This window comes from Thalassophryne amazonica, chromosome 2, assembly GCF_902500255.1.
Source record: "Thalassophryne amazonica chromosome 2, fThaAma1.1, whole genome shotgun sequence".
Lineage (NCBI taxonomy): Eukaryota > Metazoa > Chordata > Actinopteri > Batrachoidiformes > Batrachoididae > Thalassophryne > Thalassophryne amazonica.
The window spans coordinates 74,695,696-74,721,804 of NC_047104.1; the positions used below are offsets into that span (position 1 = coordinate 74,695,696).

At 44.2% G+C, this 26,109-nt stretch overlaps 1 protein-coding gene across 1 annotated transcript in view; it reads right to left on the bottom strand.

Moving 5' to 3' along the window:
- Nucleotides 1-26,109, bottom strand: part of ush2a (Usher syndrome 2A (autosomal recessive, mild)) — a 1,147,097-nt gene that overhangs the window by 691,902 nt on the left and 429,086 nt on the right. Inside the window, 1 exon segment of the mRNA XM_034188044.1 lies at nucleotides 3,354-3,484. Coding sequence (XP_034043935.1) covers nucleotides 3,354-3,484 — 131 coding nt within the window.

Below are 26,109 nucleotides of genomic sequence, written 5' to 3' on the forward strand. Positions count from 1 at the left end.
GAAGGTTAAAAGCAGAGAGATAAGGGAGACTGGAGGAGATGCGACCGCCCTCATCGGAGTCCCAAGCAGTAACTAACAATGAACATAAATACGAGGTCTATTAGAAAAGTATGCGACCTTATTATTTTTTTCAAAAACCATATGGATTTGAATCACGTGTGATTACATCAGACATGCTTGAACCCTCGTGGGCATGCAAGAGTTTTTTCACACCTGTCGGTTACGTCATTCGCCTGTGGGCAGTCTTTGAGTGAGGAGTCGTCCACCCGCTCAGTCGATTTTTTTCATTGTTTAGGAATGGCTCAGAGACTGTTGCTTTGTTTGATAAAAATTTTTCAAAACTGTAAGGCACAACTGAGTGGACACCATTCAATAAATTCAGCTGGTTTTCGGTAAAAATTTTAACGGCTGATGAGAGATTTTGGTCTGGTAGTGTCGCTTTAAGGACGGTCCACGGCGCCTGACGGCGATCTGCGCTTCGAGGCGGCAGCGTCTCGCCGTTTCAAGTTGAAAACTTCCACATTTCAGGCTCTGTTGACGCAGTAAGTCGTCAGAGAACAGAGAACTTTCAGAAGAAGTCGGCATGAGGAGTTTATTCGGACATTCCATTGTTAACGGTCATTTTGTAATGAAAGAACGTGCGGGCATGTCGGGCTGGACCCGACCACGGGGGGTCGCGGCAGGAAAAACACCTCCGTTGGAAATCTTAACGGGCAAGTTGGAACATGCCCAAGCTGTTAAACAATTTCTCAGTTACTCACTTGTTGAAAGCCATTAAAAGCCGCCTGAATTCTACAAATGGTTTTCAACACGGAGGTGTTTTTCCTGTCGCGGCGCACACAGATTTGCCGAGTCGTCACGGAAACGACTCGGCGAATTTGCGCGTACGTCTTTCATTAAAAAAATGTCCTTAAACAGTGGAATGTCCGCATAAATTCCTCATGCCGGCCTCTTCTGAATCTTCTCTGTTCTCTCACGATGTCCTGGGTGAATTAAGCCTTAAATTAGGATGTTTTCAGCTCGAAACAGGCCGACGACAGCGCCTGGAAGCGCTGCAGGACGTCCCGCTCCGTGGGAAGTCCTTACACCGACAGAAACACCCCATAATCTCTCATCAGCCGTTAAACTTTTCACAGAAAACCAGCTTAATTTCTCGAATAGTGTCCACTCGGATATTCCTCACAGGTCCAGAAAAAATTTTGATAAAGCAACGCGCGCCGTCTCGAGCAGCGTGTGAAACAAAGGAATTCAGCCGAGAGGGCGGGACCACATCTCACTCAAGGCCTGCCCACAGGGAAATGACGTCACCGACACGCGTGAAAAAACTCACGCATGCGCACGAGGGTTCAAGCATGATTGGTGTAATCGCATGTCATTCAAATCCATATAGTTAAAAAAAAAAATAAAAGGGTCGGTTTATTATCTAAGAGACCTCGTAAATAACTAAATATAGAAATAAATAACTGTTTCCTGTGAACACCTAGTGATTCTTACACCTCCACTTCATCCCTGTTTTATTTAAATTTAATGACAATTTGTTTCGGTCAAACCATATTTTCAATTTGTTAATTTCTTCAGTGATTTCCTCCAGAACTATCTGCCAAGCTAGAAAACTGCTGCATCCTAGTAAGGGCAGAATACTACTGGAATGAATTTGAATAAGGAAAGTTGTTTTTTTCTCACCAAAATGGATGCTGCACTCACTGCAGTTTATTGTCTGGAATAGCCCCAGATTGCATTTCAGAGCTTCTAGAATTCAAAATTTTTTGTGCAGGTGGTGTTGGGGGGAAATTTTGGGTTTCAGTTTTTTTTTGTTTTTCACCACTTTCACCCCTGAATATGTCAATCGTGAGTCACTTTTGTGCGGATTAAAGTCATTAACTGGAACTCCTGTCTTGTTGCAAGAAAGAAACGAGAATCGTCCTCCGTTCTGTTCACACAGCTCCAAATGCTACGCGGCTCTCTGCTAAGACACAGTGCGGTCAGAATTAATAACTTCAAAATGAACTGCTGCTTTAAATATAATGACACCTCTTTCCAAAGGCTATAATACAGACAATAAACTACAATCAACTAAAATGTTTTTTTTCCTCCCAAAATCAGAAGTACTGCATTCTTTATTGATTACATCCTGACGTGCAGCACAGCCAGCTGCAATAGCCAGGCTCAGAGGCATGGAAAGACATTCATGCCAATAATGTCTGAATGGAAATGCTTTTGACAAAAACGACAGATTTTGTTTATTTCTATTTATGTTCAGAGATCAAGGATCCACCATGTAGAGTTTATTACTGTATGTCCAGAGGTTAAGGATCCAGTGACCAATTTCATATTTATTTACTTTAAGCCTCAACAAAATGTTGTTGACATAGAAAACCTGCAAAGCCTATTTTTAGTACACAGAAAATTCACAAGAGGTATCGATAAGGGAATCGATAAGGAATCGGATTGATAAGGGGAAATCGATAATGGTATCAATATTGCTAAAATCTTATCAATACCTATCCCTAGTTTCACCTGGCTGTGGGAGATAGATGGTGACTTTTGAGAAGTGGGCATGGGTTAGTTGTCTGCCTGGGTGGTTGGATCCTTGATATGGTGGAGGCAGCAATGCGTGGCACCAGTGCATGCTCTCAGATTTGACTTGACTGGACAGATGAATGCCCTCCGCCCTGTTTGTGAGCATACAGTTAATAGCTTGGAGTACATCTTCTTCTTTCTCTCAAGGGCAGGCTTCCAAAGAGACAATGAGTTGTCATGATGGCCATCTTGGTAGGCGTAGGCCACATGTCATCTGGCAGTGAGAAGGTTGTGGTGACCTCATGTGAGCACTTCACCTGCTGGTTGAGGTCAGCTCTTATGCTCCTTTCATGTCCAGGTGGCAGGAGAGACAACTGGATGACCCACTGTAATACTACAGGACTGGTCTTGCTTGCATGCAGCCTATGTGACAACAGGATTTCAGTTAGCTTAAGCAGGAACTGGCTGTGAAGCCACCTGCACCATCACTGCATCAAGAATGCCTTGCACCCTGAAAGAATGTGCTGCACCCTTGAGTTGGAAAGGTGCAGGTTTCCTCTGATACGACACCACAGGTGCAGGTTCCAGGAATTTGGATGAGTATTGTACATGGCCTGCATCTTACACATATCTACCCATGTAACAGTCCTGCAGATAAAAGCCTACCAGGTTGTCCATTTCACCATGCAGAAACAATATGGATCTGGATGTTGATTTATCACAAGGTTTACACCGGACGCCCTTCCTGACACAACTCCACACTACATGGAGAATATACCTTCTGTTGTGGAAGCAAGTGCACTGACCACCACGCTGTCCAAAACATTGCCTACCTGTGGATCAAACAAAAAGTACGGCCGTCCATTTTTCATCTGAATAGCCAAGAACTCTTCCTGATTTCCTGGAGAGAAGGCGCACAGCAGCAGGCCATCTGGAGACTGAGTCTTGAAACTCAACTCAACACCTAAGACAAGATCAACATGAAAGGATGAAGCACAGGGAGACAACAATAAAGCAAACATGTTATCATTTGACAAATGCTCTATCAATCAACATCTACAGTTGTGTTCAAAATAATAGCAATGTGTAAAGCTCAAAATCCTCCTGGGTTTTAATTCTATACACAGATGCATTGGGAACACTGCACATTATCCAGTATCCTCAATGTAAATGTACCACCCCTGCCCGACTCATATTCCAACACACTGTTGCTTAATTCAACAATGTGCAGTGGTCAGGATATTGGGTATGGCAACAAAGTGACATTCAATATTATTGAATACATTTAAAGTCCTGTGAAACAATTTAAAACTTTAGATAAAAAAGAACAACAACAATAAGAACAACAGTGTAAATGTGGTGGCCAAGTAGTTAGTACCCTTGGTTTCGGTGCGGAAGGTTCCCGGCTCAAACCACACCCCTGCCACATTTTTCCATGCAATGTGGAGTTGCATCAGGAAGGGCATCTGGCTTAAATCCTATGCTAGATGCTTTCCTTATGAAATTGACTAGGATTTACTGAATATTTTTTGGTGATATAATTCATCATTTGGTGTGCTATTACTAAATCCAACCCATTTCAGCTGTTGCTTTTATTAACATGTACTTAATTTTTTTGTTTGTTTGGTTAATGTATTCAATACTTTGCAATCAAAATTGTAGAACTTAAAATTTATTCAGTTATATTATGTGTCACTTTGTTGCCACATTTTTTTTAAGTAACCATTGGTCAAAATGTTTACAGTGTAATAAATTATGCAAAGTTTCTATAATGAGTTGGAATGGCGTGTGAGTCCAGAATGTTTTTAGAACCTTAGACCTCAGACCAACAGTTATTAGAAGAACTCAACCCTTTTATTTCCTGTTAATTACATTCATTTTTTTTAATGGGAATGTGTCTTAATGTATTTATAAATTGTTTAAGTTCTTGTTATCATATAATCACTATTATTATTATTATTATCATTCTTCTTCTACTTTTTATTATTATCATTATATTTTATTATTGCTTCTATTTTGTCATTTGATTTTTAAATGGACCACAATGGAAGTGTTTTCACTTTCTTGTGTCATGCATGTATTTTAATATATTTATAATTATATGATATACTTACAATGAACTTACCAAATTAACCCTATAACGCCAAGTGTATCATATTTTATACAGAATTTTCTGAGATGTCTGCTTCATCAGTGTGATATTTTCTCCCCAAAAAACCAATCGTATACAATGAGATACTTGTAGTGCACAGACAAACCACCAGATGTCAGTATCTTATGCATCAGAGGGCCTTCAGATGAGACATTCATAATGGCTGCCTGAAACAAGTGATCCACAGTAATTTCCCCAATAAAATGCAGAATTTTCTAGGTTTGAAATGTTGTTTGCTCTGGATTTAAAATGGATGTTTTTATGCTAGAACGCCCAGTGTAGCAAATATGATACAAATAAAAACTCATATATGCAAAAAGGTTTTTTTTTTTTTGGTGGGTTTGTTAAAAGGTCCAATAAAGAGAGCTTAATAATGCCAGGCACTCGTTGGCATACATATCCGCAAGGTTGGGTATGAGTACTTTGAAATGCAATCCAAAAGTAATCAGATTACAAGTAATCCACAGGCCCAGATCTAGACCGGTTTGGACCGATGCAGTTGCATCGGTCAAATTTTTTTACGAATTGCTCGTCATTGGTAAAAAAAAAATCTTGAATAATCCCGAATAGTAACCAACGTGTCCCCGCGGTGAACACAGCTTTGGTTTTCATGTCAACCTATAGTACGTAAATTATACGGATTTTTCCGAGTTTCAGAGTCATATGAACATACAAATAAAGTCGGATATTCAGGTTTGGTCTGCAGCAGCTCTGTAATCAACCATTTCTGCAGCGCGACTCCACTCTGAAGCCATGAACCATTGAAGTAATACTTCGATTCAATGGCTCGTGACTCTTTGATTCGCTGCTCTTCAGAAGTGGTAAGTCCGCTTCTTAACCCCTCTCAAAGCCATTAAAATATCATGAGTCACTTTTCTGTGTATTAAAGTCACTAACGTGGACTCTTGTTTTGTTGCAGTCAAGAAATGAGAATCGTTCTCCATTCCGTTCACACAGCTCGAAATGCTACGCGTCTCTCTGCCAAGACAGAGTCCGGTCGGAATTAATAACTTCAAAATGAATTGCCGCTTTAAATAAAATCACACCTCTTTCCAAACGTTGTAATACAGACAAGAAACTACAATCAACGCGTTTTACAATTGAAGCGTTTCTATTCCTCCCAAGATGAAACGTGCTGTATTTCTTTATAAATTACATCCTGAAGTGAAGCACAACAGCTGTAAGAGCTCAGCTCAGATATATGGCAAGACATTCATGCCAATAATGTCTGAAAGGAAATGCTTTTGACAAAAACTACAGATTTCATTTATTCGTTTATTCAAGGATCCACCATGTAGAGTTTATTACTGTATGTCCAGTTTAAGGATCCAGTGACCAATTTCATATTTACTTTAAGACTCAACAAAATGTTCAATTTCAATTCAATTTCAATTTAATCAGCTTATAAAATGCCAAATCACAACAAAACACATATCACAACTGTGATATGTGTACAATTGTGATGTATTTGTTTTAGTATATTTAGTCATGGACATGATGAATATTGCTACCTGCTGGACTGTTTCTAATTTTGATTGGTATCAATGGAAAATGTCTTCTGTGAACTGTCTGTATCTCAATATACAACCCCTGGCAAAAATTATGGAATCACCAGCCTCAGAGGATGTTCATTCAGTTGTTTAATTTTGTAGAAAAAAAGCAGATCACAGACATGACACAAAACTAAAGTCATTTCAAATAGCAACTATCTGGCTTTAAGAAACACTAAAAGAAATCAGGAAAAAAAATTGTGGCAGTCAGTAACGGTTACTTATTTAGACCAAGCAGAGGGAAAAAAATATGGAATCACTCAATTCTGAGGAAAAAAATATGGAATCATGAAAAACAAAAGAACGCTCCAACACATCACTAGTATTTTGTTGCACCACCTCTGGCTTTTATAACAGCTTGCAGTCTCTGAGGCATGGACGTAATGAGTGACAAACAGTACTCTTCATCAATCTGGCTCCAACTTTCTCTGATTGCTGTTGCCAGATCAGCTTTGCAGGTTGGAGCCTTGTCATGGAACATTTTCTTCAACTTCCACCAAAGATTTTCAATTGGATTAAGATCCGGACTATTTGCAGGCCATGACATTGACCCTATGTGTCTTTTTGCAAGGAATGTTTTCATTTGCTTTATGGCAAGATGCATTATCATCTTGAAAAATGATGTCATCATCCCCAAACATCCTTTCAATTGATGGGATAAGAAAAGTGTCCAAAATATCAACGTAAACTTGTGCATTTATTGATGATGTAATGACAGCCATCTCCCCAGTGCCTTTACCTGACATGCATCCCCATATCATCAATGACTGTAGAAATGTACATGTTCTCTTCAGGCAGTCATCTTTATAAATCTCACTGGAACGGCACCAAACAAGAGTTCCAGCATCATCACCTTGCCCAATGCAGATTCGAGATTCATCACTGAATATGAATTTCATCCAGTCATCCACAGTCCACGATTGCTTTTCCTTAGCCCATTGTAATCTTGTTTTTTTCTGTTTAGGTGTTAATGATGGCTTTCGTTTAGCTTTTCTGTATGTAAATCCCATTTCCTTTAGGCGGTTTCTTACAGTTCGGTCACAGACGTTGACTCCAGTTTCCTTCCATTCGTTCCTCATTTGTTTTGTTGTGCATTTTCAATTTTTGAGACATATGAGGTCTATTAGATAATAAACGACCCTTTTATTATTTTTTTTAACTATATGGATTTGAATGACGTGCGATTACACCAATCATGCTTGAACTCTCGTGCGCATGCGTGAGTTTTTTCACGCGTGTCGGTGACGTCATTTCCCTGTGGCAGGCCTTGAGTGAGATGTGGTCCTGCCCTCTCGGCTGAATTCCTTTGTTTCACATGCTGCTCGAGACGGCGCGCGTTGCTTTATCAAATTTTTTTCTGGCCCTGTGAGGAATATCCGAGTGGACACTATTCGAGAAATTAAGCTGGTTTTCGGTGAAAAGTTTAACGGCTGATGAGAGATTATGGGGTGTTTCTGTCGGTGTAAGGACTTCCCACGGAGCGGGACGTCATGCAGCGCTTCCAGGCACCGTCGTCGGCCTGTTTCGACCTGAAAACATCCTAATTTAAGGCTTAATTCACCCAGGACGTCGTGAGAGAACAGAGAAGATTCAGAAGAGGCCGGCATGAGGACTTTATGCGGACATTTCACTGTTTAAGGACATTTTTTAATGAAAGACGTGCGCACAAATTCGCCGAGTCATTTCCGTGACGACTCGGCAAATCTGTGTGCGCCGCGACAGGAAAAACACCTCCGTGTTGAAAACCATTTGTAAAATTCAGGCGGCTTTTGATGGCTTTCAACAAGTGAGTAACTGAGAAATTGTTTAACAGCTTGGGCATGTTCCAACTTGCCCGTTAAGGTTTCCAACGGAGGTGTTTTTCCTGTCGTGACCCCCCGCGGTCGGGTCCGGCCTGACATGCGACTCTGCCCGCACGTTCTTTCATTACAAAATGTCCGTTAACAATGGAATGTCCGAATAAACTCCTCATGCTGACTTCTTCTGAAAGTTCTCTGTTCTCTGACGACTTACTGGGTCAACAGAGCCTGAAATGTGGAAGTTTTCAACTTGAAACGGCGAGATGCTGCCGCCTCGAAGCGCAGATCGCCGTCAGGCACCGTGGGCTGTCCTTACGTCGACACTACCAGACCAAAATCTCTCATCTGCCGTTAAAATTTTTACCGAAAACCAGCTGAATTTATCGAATGGTGTCCACTCAGTTGTGCCTTACAGTTTTGAAAAAATTTTGATCAAACAAAGCAGCAGTCTCTGAGCCATTCCTAAACAATGAAAAAAACGACGAGAGGGTGGGCGACTCCTCACTCAAAGACTGCCCACAGGCGAATGACGTAACCGACAGGCGTGAAAAAACTCTCGCATGCCCACGAGGGTTCAAGCATGTCTGATGTAATCACACGTGATTCAAATCCATATGGTTTTTGAAAAAAATAATAAGGTCGGATACTTTTCTAATAGACCTCATATTGCTTTAAGTTTTCTGTCTTGACTGTTGGGAAGGTGTAGTGACACGGACCCACAACAGGGGGCGTGAATGAACGGACAATGAAAATGCCAAAAGATAACAATTTATTGTTGTGAAAATGTGCACAACGAAATACAGATACCACTTTAGGAAACAGTCAATCAAACAATAGGTGATGTGTGGGCAGGCTCGAGGATAGGAGACACCTGTCCAGAGAAGAGTTGGCCCCCACACGATTTCCACTGCCAGCGGAGACCTGCAACACACCGGAGCCGCCAAGTCCTGAGTCCCCAGGTGGCCACTGCCGCCAGCTGTCGGATCGGGTACTGCTGGCAGGAAGCACAAACAGATTATGTGGGTGTGTGAAACACCCAGCAACAATCAGCAACTCACAGTTCTGTCCTGAGTGAACACAGTCCTCCACTCCAAGGTAGCAGGAAACACAATCCGTGCAGTGCCTAATGTAACAACTAAGAATTTAGGAGTGGATTCGCCTACTCCTCCAAATTCTCACCAACCAGCTCCAAGCTGCGAGTATACAGAAGGTTACCACTGAAAAAACGTTCAGAACTATCCTTGAGTACGGCAATGATATGGCTGAGATGGTTACCTGTAGGGTAAGCAGATTTCTCAGCAGGGATATGATGTCACTGGCAGGTTTTTATGGAAGATGGTGATGATGGATGATTGATGACAGCAGTCAGCTCCGGCTCCTGGGGGGCGACTGCGCCCTCTGGTGCCTGAAGCCTGCCTTCAGGCAGGGCGCCCTCTGGTGGTGGGCCAGCAGTACCTCCTCTTCTGGCGGCCCACACAACAGGACCTCCCCCACAACGGGCGCCTCCTGGCGCCCGACCAGGCTTGTTGGGATGGCGGTTGTAGAAATCGGCCAGGAGGGCCGGGTCCAGGATGAAGCTCCTCTTCACCCAGGAGCGCTCTTCGGGTCCGTAACCCTCCGAGTCCACCAGATACTGGAACCCCCGGCCCTTTCGACGGACGTTCAGGAGCTGGCGTACTGTCCACGCAGGCTCCCCCTCGATGATCCGGGCAGGAGGCGCTGCCGGTCCGGGGGCACAGAGGGATGAGGTGTGGTGAGGCTTGATCTGGGAAACATGAAAAACAGGATGTATCCGCAGTGAAGCTGGCAGCCTTAGCTTCACTGCGGCAGGGCTGAGGACCTTGATGATGGTAAAGCGTCCGATATAATGGTCCTTGAGTTTCTGCGACTCAACCTGTAGCGGGATGTCCCTGGTGGTGAGCCACACCTCCTGCCCGGGCTGGTATGCAGGGGCTGGGGTACGCCGGCGGTCTGCATGGTCCTTAGCCCTCGTCCGGGCTTTAAGCAGGGCAGAGCGGGCAGTGCGCCACACCCGACAGCACTTCCTGAGATGGGCCTGGACCGAGGGGGCCCCGACCTCTCCCTCCATGACTAGGAACAATGGGGGCTGGTACCCCAAACACACCTCGAACGGGGAGAGGCCGGTCGCTGATGATACCTGACTGTTGTGTGCGTACTCGATCCAGGCCAGATGGTTACTCCAGGCCGACGGGTGCGCGGAGGTTACACACCGGAGGGCCTGTTCCAGTTCTTGGTTGACCCGCTCTGCCTGTCAGTTGGTTTGCGGGTGGTACCCGGACGAAAGGCTCACAGTGGCCCCAGTTCCCTACAGAAACTCCTCCAGACTTGCGAGGAGAACTGCGGACCACGATCCGATACGGTGTTCGTCGGGATACCATGCAGATGCACAACGTGGTGGACCAGGAGGTCTGCAGTCTCCTGGGCCGTCGGGAGCTTTGGGAGGGCCACGAAGTGGGCCGCCTTGGAGAACCGGTCCACTATTGTCAGGATGGTGGTCATACCCTGGGACACAGGGAGACCCGTGACAAAGTCCAGGCCTATGTGGGACCAGGGGCGACGTGGCACGGGCAGCGGCTGGAGGAGTCCTCGTTCCTTTTTATGTACTGCCTTGCCCCTGGCACAGGTGGTGCAGGCCTGGACGTACTCTCGGATGTTGGCTTCCATCGATGCCCACCAGAAGTGCTGCCGGACCACTGCCATGGTTCTTCGCACCCCGGGGTGGCAGGAGAGCTTGGAACCATGACAGAAGTCCAAGACTGCAGCTCTGGCCTCTGGTGGGACGTACAGTTTGTTCTTCAGTCCATCGCCGGGGTCCGGGTGTCGTGTCCGGGTGTCGTGTCAGGGCCTCCTGGACGGTCTTCTCCACGTCCCAGGTGAAGGTTGCAACAACAGTGGACTCGGGGATGATGGTGTCCGGTGGATCCGACAGCTCTGGCCTGACCTACCCTTCATGCACCCAGGACAGTGCATCGGACCGTTGGTTTTTGGTCCCGGGGCAATACGTGATTTGGAAGTCAAACCGACCGAAGAACAATGACCAACGGGCTTGCCTGGGGTTCAGACACTTAGTGGTCCGGATGTACTCCAGGTTCCGCAGCTCCCTCCAACAGGTGTCTCCACTCCTCAAGGGCCTCCTTCACCACCAGAAGTTCCTGATTGCCGACGTCATAGTTCTCTTCGGCCGGGGTCAACCTGCGGGAATAATAGGCACAAGGATGGAGGACCTTATCGGACTCCCCGCCCTGGGACAGCACGGCTCCTATCCCTGAGTCAGAGGCGTCCACTTCAACTATAAACTGGCGATTGGGATCGGGCTGCACCAGAACTGGAGCAGTCGAGAACCGGCGTTTCAACTCCCTAAACGCGGCTTCGCACCGATCCGACCAGGTGAAGGGGACTTTAGTGGAGGTTAGGGCCGTCGGGGGGCTAACTACCTGGCTATAGCCCTTTATGAACCTCCGGTAGAAATTTGCAAAGCCGAGGAACTGCTGCAGTTTCCTACGGCTCGTCGGTTGGGGCCAATCTCTCACCGCCGCAACCTTGGCTGGATCAGGGGCGACGGAGTTGGAGGAGATTATAAACCCCAGGAAGGACAAAGAAGTGCGGTGGAACTCGCACTTCTCGCCCTTCACAAACAACTGGTTCTCCAACAACCGCTGCAGGACCTGACGTACATGCTGCACATGAGTCTCAGGATCCGGGGAGAAGATGAGAATATCGTCTAGGTATACGAAGATGAACCGATGCAGGAAGTCCCGCAAGACATCATTAACCAAAGCTTGGAACGTCGCGGGCGCATTGGTGAGGCCGAACGGCATGACCAGGTACTCAAAGTGACCTAACGGGGTGTTAAATGCCGTCTTCCACTCGTCTCCCTTCCGGATCCGAACGAGGTGATATGCATTTCTAAGATCCAATTTGGTGAAGATTTGGGCTCCATGCAAGGGCGTGAACACTGAATCTAACAGGGGTAACGGGTATCAGTTGCGAACCGTGATTTCGTTCAGCCCTCTGTAGTCAATGCATGGACGGAGTCCACCGTCTTTCTTGCCCACAAAAAAAGAAACCAGCACCCATTGGGGAGGTGGAGTTCCGGATCAACCCGGCAGCTAAAGAGTCCCAGATGTAGGTCTCCATTGATTCGCGCTCCGGACGTGAGAGGTTGTACAGCCTGCTGGATGGGTACTCAACGCCCGGGATCAAATCAATGGCACAATCGTACGGATGGTGCGGGGGCAGTGTGAGTGCCCGATCCTTGTTGAAAATGTCAGCAAGGTCGTGGTACTCGGACGGCACTGCCGCCAGATTGGGGGGACTGGAACCTCCTCCTTAGCTGTCACGCCGGGTGGAACCGAGGATCCTAAACACTCCCGGTGGCAGGTTTCACTCCACTGAGCCACAACCCCAGACGGCCAATCAATCCGGGGATTGTGTTTTACCATCCATGGAAAACCCAAAATCACTCTGGAGGTAGAAGGTGTTATATAAAACACAATCTCCTCCCTGTGATTCCCAGACACAATCAATGTCACGGGCTGTGTCTGGTGTGTGATTGGGAGAAGGGTGGCATCTAGTGCCCGTACCTTCAATGGTGAAGGTAGGGCCACTAGAGGGAGCCCAACCTCCCTTGCCCATCTGCTGTCCAGCAGATTCCCTTCTGACCCCGTGTCCACCAGTGCTGGGGCGTGAAGGGTTAGATCCCCACTCAGGATCGTGACTGGGATGGGTGCAGATTTACGGGGTTTCCCAGCGTGAGTGTTATGGCCCACCCTTAACCCAGTCTGTAAGGGTGGGCGTCGTAGTTTTAACCACTTGGGGCAGTTCTTTTGTATGTGCTCACTTGAGCCACAGAAGAAACACTCCCCGTGGGCAAGCCTCGGTTGTCTGTTATTTGATTTTACTTTGGCCCTGCTCGTGTCCATAGCTTCGTCAGCAGGGGGAGCTGTTGCCACATGGAGCTCTCTGGCTGTGGAGCGTGGGGACGGCGGCACCCTTTCGGACCCGGAAGGAAGAGGGACGGCTCGTGCCCGGCCATGCCCTTCACCCCACTACCGGCGATGTTCTGATCGGTTGTCTAACCGTATGACCAGGTCGATAAGCCCGTCAAAGTCCCGCGGCTCGTCCTTAGCCAGCAGATGCTCCTTCAGGACCGAAGACAGTCCGTTTATGAAGGCGGCGCGGAGTGCAACAGTATTCCAGCCGGACCTCGCTGTCGCGATGCGGAAGTCGACTGCATACTCCGCTGCACTCCGACGCCCCTGTCTCATTGACAGCAGCACGTTCAAAGCGGTCTCGCCTCTATTGGGGTGATCAAAAACCTGTTTGAACTCCCTCACAAACCCAGTATATGTTGTTAGGAGCCGTGAATTCTGCTCCCAGAGCGCCGTAGCCCAGGCGCGTGCCTCTCCTCGAAGCAAATTTATCACATAAGCCACCCGGCTGGCGTCTGACGCGTACATGACGGGACGCTGCGTAAAGATGAGCGAACACTGCATCAGGAAGTCAGCGCACGTCTCGACACAACCTCCGTACGGCTCCGGAGGGCTTATGTATGCTTCAGGGGACGACGGGGGGGGGGGGGGGTTTCGTTGAACAATCACTGGAATGTCTGTATTCGGCACTCGGTCAGCAGGAGGAGGTGCTGCAGCAGCGCCCTGCGCGTGCGCCTAGCGGTTAGGATTTGCTGCAGCTCACCTAATACGCCTCCTGCTGGCGCCTGTGCACCTTGCGTTTCCATTGGTGGTTCACTCGATGGTTGACGCCCCTCGGGGTCCATGACGATTGGCCGAGAAATCCTGTTGGGAAGGTGTAGTGACACGGACCCACAACAGGGGGCGTGAATGAATGGACAATGAAAATGCCAAAAGATGGCAGGAAGCACAAACAGATTATGTGGGTGTGTGAAACACCCAGCAACAATCAGCAACTCACAATTCTGTCCTAAGTGAACACAGTCCTCCACTCCAAGGTAGCAGGAAACACAATCCGTGCAGTGCCTAATGTAACAACTAAGAATTTAGGAGTGGATTCGCCTACTCCTCCAAATTCTCACCAACCAGCTCCAAGCTGTGAGTATACAGAAGGTTACCACTGCAAAAACGTTCAGAACTATCCTTGCGTACGGCAATGATATGGCTGAGATGGTTACCTGTAGGGTAAGCAGATTTCTCGGCAGGGATGTGATGTCACTGCCAGGTTTTTATGGAAGATGGTGATGATGGATGATTGATGACAGCTGTCAGCTCCGGCTCCTGGGGGGCGACTGTGCCCTCTGGTGCCTGAAGCCCGCCTGGTGGTGGGCCAGCAGTACCTCCTCTTCTGGCAGCCCACACAACATTGACACTTTGATGTCTTCCTTGGTCTACCAGTATGTTTGCCTTTAACAACCTTCCCATGTTGTTTGTATTTGGTCTAGAGTTTAGACACAGCTGACTGTGAACAACCAACACCTTTTGCAACATTGCGTGATGATTTACCCTCTTTTAAGAGTTTGATAATCCTCTCCTTTGTTTCAATTGACATCTCTCGTGTTGGAGCCATGATTCATGTCAGTCCACTTGGTGCAACAGCTCTCCAAGGTGTGATCATTCCTTTTTAGATGCAGACTAATGAGCAGATCTGATTTGATGCAGGTGTTAGTTTTGGGGATGAAAACTGACAGGGTGATTCCATAATTTATTCCTCAGAATTGAGTAAGTCCATATTTTTTTCCCTCTGCTTGGTCTAAAAAAGTCACCGTTACTGACTGCCACAATTTTTTTTTCCTGATTTCTTATAGTGTTTCTTAAAGCCATAAAGTTGCCATTTGAAATGACTTTAGTTTTGTGTCATGTCTGTGATCTGCTTTTTTCCTACAAAATTAAACAACTGAATGAACATCCTCCGAGGCCGGTGATTCCATAATTTTTGCCAGGGGTTGTATTATTATTAAGAATATATGCAGTCATATTTTTATTGATTTTATCAATTGAAAAAAAAATCATATATAGATTCAGGTATAATTGAAAGATTTTGGCAATAAATTTGATCCTGTTTACAGTCAATTTTTGTTATAGTGTTTTGAAGTATAATAAATATATTAAAAGGAGTGTGACAGTGTATGCTGCACACAAATAAAAGAATGAAGATTATTGAATAACAAGATGCGTACGATTTTTTATTTTATCATTGGGCAAAAATGCATCTGTCAGATTTTCACTCTGGATCCAGCACTGATCCAAATGTTTGTACATACATACATGTAATCCACATGTATTCTTTCAAAGTAATCCTACCCAAACTTGCGTATCCGATTTGTGGGATGCACCAGTTATTTAAAAATAAATTCTAAAGTATCATAAAATTGCAGAATGAAGTGTTAAATCAGTTCCCTTATAGTGATAGATCAAGTTATTAAACTCTAATAAAAGTAATTTATAGATTCAAGATTCAAACAACTTTATTGATCCCTAAAAGGGCAATTCATCTTCACACCCAATTACCTCAAACAAAAATACAGCAATTAATCCATAATTATTATGAGTTGAACGTAATAATGGCACACATCAGAATTAAAACAACCACACATACACATTGGATTTGTTTATATACGCTAAGCTTTGAAACAGTCTGTCATCCGAATTGAGGTAATGAGTGTGTTGGGGCTACAGCAGCATTTCCACTGTTCGGCCGATCCGGTCTTGGGAGGGTGGGGGTGCTGCAGCTTGTGCCACGTGGCCTCCCGGGAGTGGTAGAGCGGAGTAGGGACAGAAACACGGGGGGGTGGTAGGGGAGGCATGCATCACGTGTGCAAATGAGTTCGTATCAGTCTCTGTCTGTGTGCATAAAGTCTGGAGTTGCCTTGACAACAGCAGGATGGAAGGGAAGGCAGATAAGAGGGGAGCCGAATGCTTCACCAAGGCAAAATTGAAATCTTTCTGGAGGAAAACAAGCGGGGCGTTTTGACCTTCGGTAGCTGATAAGGCTGCCATGTTTTGACTTAGGCAGAGAGACACAGAAATTTCATTTGCGGCTCCTCTGACCGTTGGAATCCAATTCATGAATATTCCCTGGTCTCCAACATCTTCCTTTGCAAGGCAGATATTTGCTCCGAGATGTTTTCCAACTTGCGTTTGAGTTCAAAAGTTAACGAAGTCTGAGATTGTACTGCCTTGCTCACTTCATTAATCATGATGGACAGATGTAGGGTTGTGGTTCTGGTAGCAACCGTCTTGCCAATTTTCCGGTAGGTCAAAGCAGTGCATAATCCAATCAGCCCCAGCCCTCCTACCATAAAAGCAAATAAGAATAAATCTTTGACATCTTCCATGGAGAGTGGTGCCAAGCACTCAATGCGCCACTTCTCCCAGGTGTCGAGAACACAGCCCACAGGATAGGTTCCATCTGGGTACGCAGGGTCCCCCAGCCCTAATTTCCTTGTTGAAAAAATGGTGTCAATAGTGTTGAGAGACCAGCTGATCAATTCCATGGTTATTCCAAATATAGCATGAAGAATTCACAGTCTGCTGAAGTTGGGACTGTTGAAGGGAGGAGCAGAGACAGAAAAACACAGAGGAGAGGAGAGAGGAGGAGATGCGACTGCCCTTGCCGAAGTCCCAAGCCAGAATCCTATAGTATACTTACTATATACTACAGTAAGTTCTTCTAGTTCCTGAGGTCCATCAGGTCAGTGGTCATCTCTAGTTTCCATGGCTTGAAGCGGACGAGAGTGCACAAGTCCGACTGAGCAGGATGCCAGCCCCTCACAGGTTACTTTCCAGGCAGGTACCCATTTACAACCAGGTGGACTGAGGCAATGCAGATTAACTGTCTTGTCCAAGGATATAAACCATTAGCACAAGCAGAATTCAAACACAGGTCAACATATTGACAGGCCAGCTCCTTATCCACTGAGCTACATATTCATTTATACTATGCTAGTATCAGGTCCATCCCTGTCTGGTCCCATGTCCTCTCTTGTCTGGATTTTTGTTACATTCTGCCCCGTCTGCATTTGCTTCACACTTTGATCCTCTGTCTTTGTCTTTTCTTTAGTCACTTGAGTCTTGTCTTAGTGCGTTCTGATTAGATCTTTTCTGTATATCATACTTCAGCCACGATGTGTTTTGTTCCAGTGTATTCTTAGTCTTTTATTTTATGGTTGTTCTCTTTTTAGGTCTTTCATTTTATTTCCTAGTTTACTGCACAGTTTCATTCATGTTAATACTTGTTAGGTCACTGATCTTATCTTTCTTTTGGCATTTTTTGTTATTCACCATTGGGCTTTTTGTAACTGCTTTCTCTTGCGTTTGTCTGCTTTGTGTTTGACTCACTGCTCTCTCTTGCACTCATCTTCGTCTCTTTGCTCCCCACACCTGTGCCTCATTTTCTCTGATTGCCACCTCTGTTATTTATGCCTCATGTTTTGTATTTTGATGCGAGTTTGTTGTCTTGTGTAAGCCTCGTTCCAGCCTCTTGTTCTTGTCCTGATTGGCTTGGCATTTTTTGACCTTGTTTTGTTTTTTGGATCATGCCTCTGTCTTAGCCTGCTGTACTCTGTATTACCGTGTTTGACCTCAACCTGTTTTTGACCACGCCTCTGATTAACGCCTGTCTGATACCTATGACATGCTGACTGCCACCCTGTGTGCCGAACCACTGCCTGTTTATTAGATAAAGCCCTTTTGATTCATCCGACACCTCCTACACATTTAACCCTCTGGGGCCGACACCGTCGTATACGATGGCTAAGACAAAGCTTTACTAAATTATAAATAATATTTGAATGAGCTGAGATAGAAACGTACTTTTTTTTGCTGAAAAGTTAAGTCGCGGACTTTCAAGCCAGACATCGGCCATCTTTGTACTCCTCATAGAAGCTGTGTGATGATGTGCGCAATGTGAGTGTCCAATCGGAATTGGTTCACCGTCACATGGTTTTTCAAAATCCAATCATAGGGCAGATTTACCTCACTTGAAAAGTTAAAGATTGTTTTCAGGAGTGATATGTTATGAGTTGGCCCATCTGAACAGCCCCCTGGGTGTTCCAATGAGTACATACTATTAGTACATACTCAGTGCTCCCTGTGCCATTATGCACGGCAATCAGTGAAAGCAGGTGCACACGGAGAGCCTCTGATGACAATCTCACGTGCTCAAACAAAGAGTGTGTAACTATCAGGATTGCTCCACCAGTTTGCATGTGAATGTTACTGGATAACGCTGTTGCCTTCTCTGTGTAAAGCCCTGTTTACCATATCAATGGACAACAAAACGTATAGACCATTTTGTATATATTGTTCAAAATGTGCATTTGTTTATTGTTTGAACCTTTTTGTTTTACAGCCTTCACACAAGACCTCAAATTACCTGTATAAATTGTCAAAACAGTTGTTTATTATAGTTTGCTGTGTGTGTTGAATAAATGTGTGGAAAATTATTTTTTGCTTTATTTTTTCCTTGCCTATTTTTGACTGTACACTTATAAAACACAACAAAAACATATATATTCTGAAAGCACAGGTTGTCCTGAAAAAAAGAGACCTAAAACTTGACTGTGGGATGCAGGGAGAGCTGTTAACAGCAATAATAAAACATTTATGCCAGGCAAGTGAACTGTCCAAAAAATACCCTCGGACTCCAGAGGGTTAACTCTACAATAAAGGATTATTAACCAAGTGAGAAGTCTGTATGAGGAAATATCAGACTGAGGTGTGGACATACAAAGGTCTGATATCCCCGTACAGACCGAACATGCAAGGTTAATAATTTGTTTATTATATATATAAATAAATACGCAAACTTACAGTATCACCCGAATATGTTGCTGCCGGTGCTGGGCTTGTTCACTTGCTTCATCTCCATGAAGAACTTGCTAACAGATGGTCTGGTCGGTAGTTGGTAAGCTTTCAATCAGTGTTTTTTTTTCAGATGCGGTTTAGATATTTATGGAGTACGTTCATGTCCGATTTGGTTTTTATAATCGTGTTTTTAAGCTTCCTGGTTTGTAACAAAAATAAGCATTGAGGACCGATTGTCCGGATATGGGAAAATATCTGACGGGTAATCAGCCAATCAGAGCGCGCATAGCGTCACAGCCATATAATTATATAGTTCATTTTAGTTCAGTCCAGCCAAAAATCACATCAGCGTTTCATGTGATCAGGTCTTCATGCATCCAGACGGCTTACAGCAGAGTGGAGTTTGTGTATGTGTGTGTATGTTACAAGCAGCGTCAGTTAGCTCAATCAAATCATTGTGTCGTTGTCCTCCGTGCACACACACACACACACACACACACACAACCGGGTCGGTTGACTATGTATGTCTGTGTACTGTGTGTGTGTGTATGTGAATTAGCAACGTCAGTTAGCTCAATCAAATTATGTCTCGGGAGAGTCATTGTCCCCCGTATGCTCGCACACACACGCAACATGGACGGCGCTTGTGCGTGCGTGTACTACCAAAAAAAGACTGTACATCATCAGTGCAGCGAAGAAAAAAAAAATCAGTCAATGAGTCCAGCTTTTCTTTCTTTCTCCCTGCTAACATCCTCCAGACAGCACAGTGGATTTGTTTTGTGTGTGCGCATCACATTTGCGCGCGTGCATGAGGACGTGCGTGTGTGCAGAGTGCAATGGTACCAAACGTATGAAACCAAATTTGCACTCTAAATCGAACCAAGCTGCACTCTAAATGCAGTGCACCATAAATGGGATGAATTAATCCATGTCATGTGACATACAAAGCACCAATCAAATGACAAGGATCCACTCAGCCGTTATAAAATGTACTTTAAAGGGCCAAGAGAGTACAGGTTTGACTTCCTACCAATCACCTCAGCAGATGATTTCACTGATGATCGGGTGTTTATGTTCAGGGGAGAAGCTGATCAGTAAACCCACCTGCTGAGGTGATTGGTTTCAAGGAAAACCTACACTCTCTTGGCTCTCGTTGCCCACCTCCGAGTGTACATGCAAGAAAGTGTAACTTTTAGCATTCTGTGTTCTAGAAACTACTTTACACTGGAATTGTGTAGTCACATCCATAAGTAGTTGGACAGTGACTGATGTAAACGAAGTTAAAGACATATTCAGTGTCTTAGAAATGTTCATGCATCCACCCCTGACTTGTCTAAAGACAACTGGCTGTAAACATGATGATTTGTATTAAAATAGTACTTATATTTTTTGCTTTCCCAGTTACGTTTGGCCTCTGAAAATTAAGGAACTGTGTATAAAAATGGTTGCAATTTTTAAATTGTTTGCTATATTTTGGTAAACCATCTGAATGAAAGCTGAAGGTCTAAATGACACTGGCATCTTGATTGTTTAATTTCAGCTCCATTGTGGTGGTGTAAAATTTAAAAACTAGACTGACGACATCAAACATGCATGTCATTTAATTTCATGCCTTTATCACAACAAAGATAAGTGACACCATAACACATACCCGACTTTACGTCATATCCCTCATTCTTCTTACTGCCTCTGCCTTTAACTTTCCTCTTACTATTTCTCATCTGAAAATTTTACTCTTCCGACTACTCAAATCTTTTTTATACCTGTGTCTCACCCACATCTGAATCCTGCTTTCATTCCACTGTCCATGTTCCATCCCTGGTGTCAGTAGTTATTTGTGGTGAGCCAGCAGATGACATTAAAGTGTGGTATTTACATTGAACACACACCTGGTACAGACCCATGGGACCCTAACATGCTCTCCTAGACACTGACCTTTCTGAGGCTCCATCACTGTCTGTATCATTCTTGCACGATCAGCACAGCAGTTCATATACAATTTATCCACATCAACTGTGTGCAAGGGTCAAAGATGCATTAAATACTGACTGCTGATGCATAATTTGTGGGAATACTTTCACATAAAATGTTAAACAACATCCTAAACTTTAAAAGAAAAACTTTTTTTTTTTTGTTTCCCTTGGCTAAGTGCTTTTGGGTTTGTCCACACTACATTTCTGTCTCGCTGGATGTCAAATAATGTCAGTCTGTCACACCACATTGGAAACATATTTTTGCACTCAGTATATTCAGCATTTTATTGAAAATCTGTATGAAAATCTGAAATCTTTTTTATTGTCCATTATTTATGTTATGCTTAGGCCTCCAGTCTGCTCTGTGTAAGATTGAGCCTGTCAAATCTCAGAAGCTAAACAGAGTGGGTCCTGATTAGTATTTGGATGGGAGACCTCTTTGGAAGACCAGGAGCTGTGTGTCTTTCTCCAGGATAAACTGGAGATGTGTCAGAAAGGGCATCCAGTGTAAAACCTCTGCCAAATCCTGATCTGGACCTGCTGTGGTGACTGTACAAAAGCAGAAACAGCCACAAGGCATTTATGATTAACGGTGATGGTGGAGGTGTATTCACATGCAGATAGAAGGAAAACAACCCTTTCCAGAATAACTGTAAACTGAAACAGCAGGTGGTAAATGAGGAATGACCAGTGATGGTGGTAACACGTTGCTCTAATCTGACAGCTTTTTTCAGTAACGAGTAATTTAACGAGTTAATCTTTTCAAATCAGTAATCAGATTGAAGTTACTTCTTTGAGTCACTGTGCATTACTATTATTTTTGTATTGTGGGTCGATTGCGGCTTTAAAACAGGTGTCCCGATGAGATGCAGGGGGAGGTCTAAACTGTCCAGCTCACTCTCTTTCAGCGAGCTGCGAGCACAAAGCCGCATCCACTGTGCAGCTCAGCTCCGAGCTGAAAAACAGTTGTCTCTCAAAGCCCGGTGATGCTCAGAGTTATGGTTTTACAAAGACATTTTTACGCTTTTTTTTTTTAAACTCTGTGCCGCTCTGTGAGTGTCTTCATTAAAAACAGCTGATCCGTGACATGCAAATTCTAACGCTTTGTTCCACTCAAATCCACCTAAAGTCTCTTTCTGAGGACAACATGATATAAAAACGTGGATAAAATGTTCTTACCTGCCAATCTGGTCGTGTTTTCTGCATAAATAAACATTATCCATTCTTCTGCTCAAACAGCAAGTCAGGGGTGAATCCATGCGAGAAGGGAGCGTGGGATTTGAAGACATTTTTTCATATGATTACTACTACTAATACTACTTATAATAATAATAATAATAATTTCAACAACTAAAATGATTCAAAAGAATTTAAATGTTAGAAAAAATGTTCAAAAGAATTTAATAGTTACATTTACAAACAATGTAGGCACATTTTACTGTTACAAATCAAGAAAGATGTCTTTGTTATTTTTTTATTAAACAAGTATTTATGTTCATTGAAGTGAAGAAAGGGTGACTATAAAGTGAGTTTTGGCAAAATGGGTTATCATTTTCATGTTGAGGTGGCGGGGGGGTGGGGGGTGTTGTCGGCAGCTGCTGGAAGTAACTAATAAAGTAACTAGTAATCTTAGTTACTTTTAAAATTGAGCAATCAGAAAAGTAACTAATTTACTTTTTCAAGGAGTAATCAGTAATCAATAATTGGATTACTTTTTCAAAGTAACTGCGGCAACACTGGGGGTGACACATTAATAATTCCCTAACTGAACAAAACAAAAACAGAAATGCCATGTCTCTGACTGTTGCTTAAAGAAGTTTTTGTCAGGTTACAGCTTCAATTTTTCTTAATGGGAAGCAGTGGCTTAAAAGTCAGAGAAACAGGCTTTTGAGCAAAGGGTCATAGGTTTGATCTCCAAACCAGACAGGCTCGATCACTAAAGTGCTCTTTAGGAAGGTCCTTAATCCCCACGTTGCTCACGGTATACAGCCAAGCACCTTACATGGCAGCACTCTGACATCAGCGATTGTGAGGCATTTTAAAACTTCATTTTTTGTTGTATATTATTGATAACAGTTAACAGATGTTTAGAAGGATAAGTATATACTCCTTTTACACTGACTGGGTGGTGGCATTTAGGCAAATGCACCTAATATATTCAAGCATTGCATACGAAAAATATGTTGTGTGCCAAATGTATGTTTTCTATGAAAGAAAACTATGAGACCAGAATTTTGCATTATGGGTGTAATTTGAGTAAAGCACTTAATTTTAAAGAAAAGGAAAATTTAATTAAAATCAAACAAGTCAGTGAAAATGACAATAATTTAGATTTTAAAGGAAGGATAACTTTCTATGACTCAGAGTAACCTCACAAGGCCTAATGACCCAGAGTTGAACTCACAAAGCCTGGGGATTTTCCAAGAAGTGATTTCATCACACCTGCACATTGCTTGGAAAAGCAATGTCATTAACAGCTGTTTTCAACATCTTCAGCTCTGCCACCTCCAGCTCTGCCTCCTGTCTTTTTGTTAGTGCCACCGTCTCTAAGCCGTACAACATAGCTGGTCTCACTACGGTCTTGTAAACTTTCCCCTTCACTCTTGCTGATATTCTTCGGTCGCAAATCACTCCTGCCACCTTTCTCCACCCACTCCACCCTGCCTGCACTCTCTTCTTCACCTCTTTACCACACTCTCCATTACTTTGAACAGTTGACCCCAAATATTTAAACTCATCTACTTTCACCACTTCTACTCCTTGTAACTACACTATTCCACTGGGCTCCCTCCCATTCACACACATGTACTCAGTCTTGCTTCTACTGACTTTCATTCCCCTTCTCTCCAAAGCATATCTCCACCTCTCCAGACTAGACTCAACTTGCTCTCTACTCTCACTACAGATCACAATGTCATCTGCAAACATCATAGTCCATGGGGACTCCTGTCTGATCTCATCCGTCAACCTATCCATAACCACTGCAAACAAGAAAGGACTCAGAGCTGATCCTTGGTGTAATGCCACCTCCACCTTGAATGAGTCTGTTATTCCGACTGCGCATCTCACCGCTGTCACACTATTCTTGTACATGTCCTGCACTACCCTAACATACTTCTCTGCCACTCCAGAATTCCTCATACAATACCACAGCTCTTCTCTTGGCACCCTGTCATAAGCTTTTTCTAAGTCCACAAACACACAATGTAACTTTCTGGCCTTCTCTGTACTTCTCCAACAGTATTCTCAGAGCAAACATTGCATCTGTAGTGCTCTTTCTCGGCATGAAACCATATTGCTGCTCACAGATCTTCACCTGTTTTCTAAGCCGAGCTTCTACTACTCTTTCCCATAACTTCATGCTGTGGCTGATCAAGTTTATGCCTCTGTAGGTACTGCAGCTCTGCACATCACCCTTGTTCTTGAAAATAGGAACCAGCACACTTCGTCTCCACTCCTCAGGCATCCTCTCACTTTTCAAGATTTTATTAAACAATCTGGTTAGAAACTCTACTGCCATCTCTCCTAGACATTTCCATGCCTCCACTGGAATGTCATCTGGACCAACTGCCTTTCCACTCTTCATCCTCTTCATAGCAGCCCTCACGTCTTCCTTACTAATCTCTTGTACTTCCTGATTTACTCTCACCACGTCATCCAGCCTTTTCTCTCGCTCATTTTCTTTATTCATCAGCTCTTCAAAATATTCCCTCTACCTTCTTCTCAGCACACACTCCTCACTTGTCAGCACATTACCATGTGCATCTTTTACCACCCTAACCTGCTGCACATCCTTTCCAGCTCTGTCCCTTTGTCTGGCCAATCGGTACAAGTCCTTTTCTCCTTCCTTACTATTCAACTTCTTGTACAGCTTGCAATATGCCTTTTCCTTCACTTTTGCCACTTCTCTTTTCGCCTTACACTGCATCTCCTTGTACTCCCGTCTACTTTCTTCATCTCTACAACTATCTCAAAACTTTTTCGTCAACCCAACCTCTTTCTCCTTATGCTTTCCTGGACCTCTTCATTCCACCACCAAGTCTCCTTGTCTTCCTTCCACTGTCCAGATGTCATACCCAGTACTGTCCTAGCTGTCTCCCTCACCACATCTGCAGTACTTTTCCAGTTGTCCAAAATGGCTTCCCCTCCAACCAGTGCTTCTCTCACCTGCTCGCTAAATTTCATACAACCGTGTTCCTCCTTCAGCTTCCACCATCTGATCCTTTGTTGAGCTCTTACTCTCTTCTTCTTCTTTACCTCTAAATTCATCCTACAAACAACCATCCTATGCTGTCTAATGACACTCTCTCCTGCCACCACCTTACAGTCTCTGATTTCCGTTAGCTTGCATCTCCTATAAAGAATGTAGTCCACCTGTGTGCACCTTCCTCCACTCTTATATGTTACCCTTATATATCTTATATGTCAACCTTTCTCCTCTTCATCATATCAGCCAGCTCTCTCCCTTTACCAGTCACACTACCAACATTCAAAGTCCCTACTCTCATTTCCACCCTTTTAGTTTTCTTCTTCTCCCGCTGTTTGTGGAAACGTTCTCCTCCTCTTCTTCGTCGTCTTCACCCAGCAGTAGCCCAATTTCCACCGGCACCCTTTTGGGCAACAGGACCAGTGGCGGACGTTGTTAACCAGGGCCGCGACCGATCCGGTATGGAAATTCGATTCTTAGTCTGCATAGTTGGGTTGGCTTGTTTTACGATGGATGCCCTTCCTGACACAACCCTCCTCATTTATCCGGGCTTGGGACCGGCACTCAGAATGTACTGGCTGCACACCCCATGTGGCTGAGTTACCCCATGTGGCTGTTAAGCCCCCTGTCACACTTACACCACCAAAATTATACACGTTATTTGAATATTTACCCTGAGTTGCACATGCAGCTTGCACTACATCACAAGAATGTGAAGAGTATGTCTATGAATAAGAATGTGATATATTTTGTTGTTCCGTGTTGATCTTTTGTTCATACAAAAAATTTCATGTTTTCTGTCTGTACAAAACTGCCGCTGAAATATCTGTCACACCATGACGGATCAAGGAAATGCATGAGGAACTGATACAAATTTTGGATGTTTGTTTTTGTCTTGCAACAGTTCTTTTCCCATTCACTAATTGTGTTCCTTGTGTTTATATCTTGTGGCTATTCAAAGTCACAGACTGGGCCTCTGATTGGCCAAAGCTCTGGCGCAGGGTGTATATTCTGCACAAGTGGAGAGAGAGCAGTTCTATCAAAGCAGCAATATGCAGTGCAGCTGTTCATTTGCCAAGGTCAGACTTACCTGAAGAAAAAGACAACGC